This window comes from Colobus angolensis, unplaced genomic scaffold (genome assembly GCF_000951035.1).
Source record: "Colobus angolensis palliatus isolate OR3802 unplaced genomic scaffold, Cang.pa_1.0 Scaffold9, whole genome shotgun sequence".
Lineage (NCBI taxonomy): Eukaryota > Metazoa > Chordata > Mammalia > Primates > Cercopithecidae > Colobus > Colobus angolensis.
The window spans coordinates 6,673,457-6,675,486 of record NW_012122931.1 but is presented as its reverse complement, the minus strand read 5'-3'; the positions used below and the strand labels follow the sequence as shown (position 1 = coordinate 6,675,486).

Below are 2,030 nucleotides of genomic sequence, written 5' to 3'. Positions count from 1 at the left end.
GAGTAGCTGGGATTACAGGCGCGTGCCACCATGCCCAGCTAATTTTTGTATTTTTAGTAGAGATGGGGTTTCACCATGTTGGCCAGGATGGTCTCGATCTCTTGACCTCCTGATCCACCCGCCTTGGCCTCCCAAAGCTAAAATATTTTTTTATACTGACGTATTTAAAAAAGTATTTTCCAGGTATTGTACCATGTGCATTTATAATATTTTTCTATATCATCAAAATAACAGTGATTACTCCTAAGAGCATTTCTTGATATCATACAATATCTGGTCCTTTTTCAAATTTACCCACTTGTTTCTAAAATACCTTTTCAGCACCTTAATGTACCTTTGTAACTAATCCACTATCAGGTATTCATATTCGTTTAAAAGACTTTTGACATATTTCATTTCTATCCTAGGTATAAAAAAAAGTATTGCCCTAAACTTTTGCCAACTTTGGGTATTAATATTTTTACTGATTTGTTATATTATTTCTTTATTAGTCTTGTCATTGTTAGAGACAGGGTTTCTCTCTGTCACCCAGGCTGGTATGCAGTGGTGCTATCATAGCTCACTGCAGTCTTGAACTTCTGGATTAGAGGAATCCCCTGCCTCAGCCTCCTGAGTAGTTGGGACCACAGGCATGCACCACTACACTCACCTGATTTTTTTTATTTTGAGATGGAGTTTCGTTCTTGTTGCCCAGGTTGGAGTACAATGGCGCGATCTCAGCTCACTGCAACCTCCACCTCCCGGGTTCAAGCGATTCTCCAGCCTCAGCCTCCTGAGTAGCTAAGATTATAGGCATGCACCACCATGTCCGGCTAATTTTGTATTTTAGTAGAGACGGGGTTTCACCATGTTGGTCAGAATGGTCTCGAACTCCTAACCTCTGGTCATCCACCCGCCTCGGCCTCCCAAAGCACTGGGATTGCAGGTGTGAGCCACTGTGCCCAGCGCCAGCTAATATTTTTTACTTTTGTAGAGACAAGTTCTCGCTATGTTGCTGAGGCTGGTTTTGGCTTCCCGCCTTGGCCTCCCAAAATACTGACTTTACAGGATATCCAGCCTATGTTCTTTATTTTAAACATAACATTGTAACCCAAGCTTTTAATTTTGATGTTGGGAATTCTCCAACACCATCATTTAAACATGGATAGGTAATGGTCCATCACGACGGTTCAGAGTATGGTTCTTCCTGGGGCCCCCAAGTTAGCTGTTACAGCTTTTCCCGTCTAATCAGTAAATAAGCCTCCAGTGGTGGAACTCATGGTCAAGGTTCTGCCTTCTGAGTTCATGTGTTTCTCCCTCCTCTACATCAGAATCCACCTCATTGCCTGGAGATCACGCCACCATCTTCAGAAAAGCTGGTCTCAGTGATGCGGCTAAGTGACCTCTCTACAGAAGATGATGACTCAGGTCACTGTAAAATGAACCGTTATGATAAGAAGATTGATAGTCTAATGAATGCGGTTGGTTGTCTGAAGTCTGAGGTGAGGGAGGTAGGGGGCTGGGACAGCTGGTACCCTGAGGATGTGCAGGAGCACCCAGGTGGATTTCCTGCCTGGTCCCTCAGCCTGCCTCTGTAGGCCTTCTGACCTCCTCTGCAGGGTTGTCCTGAGCTTCAGGTGCCTACCCGGGGAGGTAGCTGGGGCAGCATGGGATCCCATCCCACCAACAAGGACCCTCTCTATTGAGCACGTAGCTGTCCTGGTGCTCTACATGGGTGGTCTGATTTGACTTTTTAAAACAGCATGTGAAGCCAGTGGTGGTATTGTCCTCATTACAGAGATGAAACACCTGGGAAACTAGGGCCTATGCCTTCCACTTTATATAAAGTTTAACAAAAACAGGCTGGGCGTGGTGGCTCACGCCTGTAATGCCAGCACTTTGGGAGGCTGAGGCAGGTGGATCACCTGAGGTCAGGAATTCAAGACCAGCCTGACCAACATGGTGAAACCCCATCTCTACTAAAAATACAAACAAAACTTAGCGGGCGTGGTGGCATGCGCCTGTAATCTCAGCTACTCAGGAGGCTGAGG

The 2,030-nt window shown here is 45.7% G+C and overlaps 1 protein-coding gene across 10 annotated transcripts in view; it reads left to right on the top strand.

Moving 5' to 3' along the window:
• Positions 1–2,030, top strand: part of ODF2 (outer dense fiber of sperm tails 2) — a 53,399-nt gene that overhangs the window by 18,039 nt on the left and 33,330 nt on the right. For 9 of the 10 annotated variants that reach the window (XM_011931273.1, XM_011931272.1, XM_011931271.1 and 6 more), the window contains one exon: positions 1,311–1,481. The exons of the other annotated variant lie outside the window; for it this stretch is intronic. In XM_011931273.1, the coding sequence (XP_011786663.1) occupies positions 1,311–1,481 (171 nt within the window). The remainder of the gene's footprint in view (positions 1–1,310; positions 1,482–2,030) is intronic. 10 annotated transcript variants of the gene reach the window in all.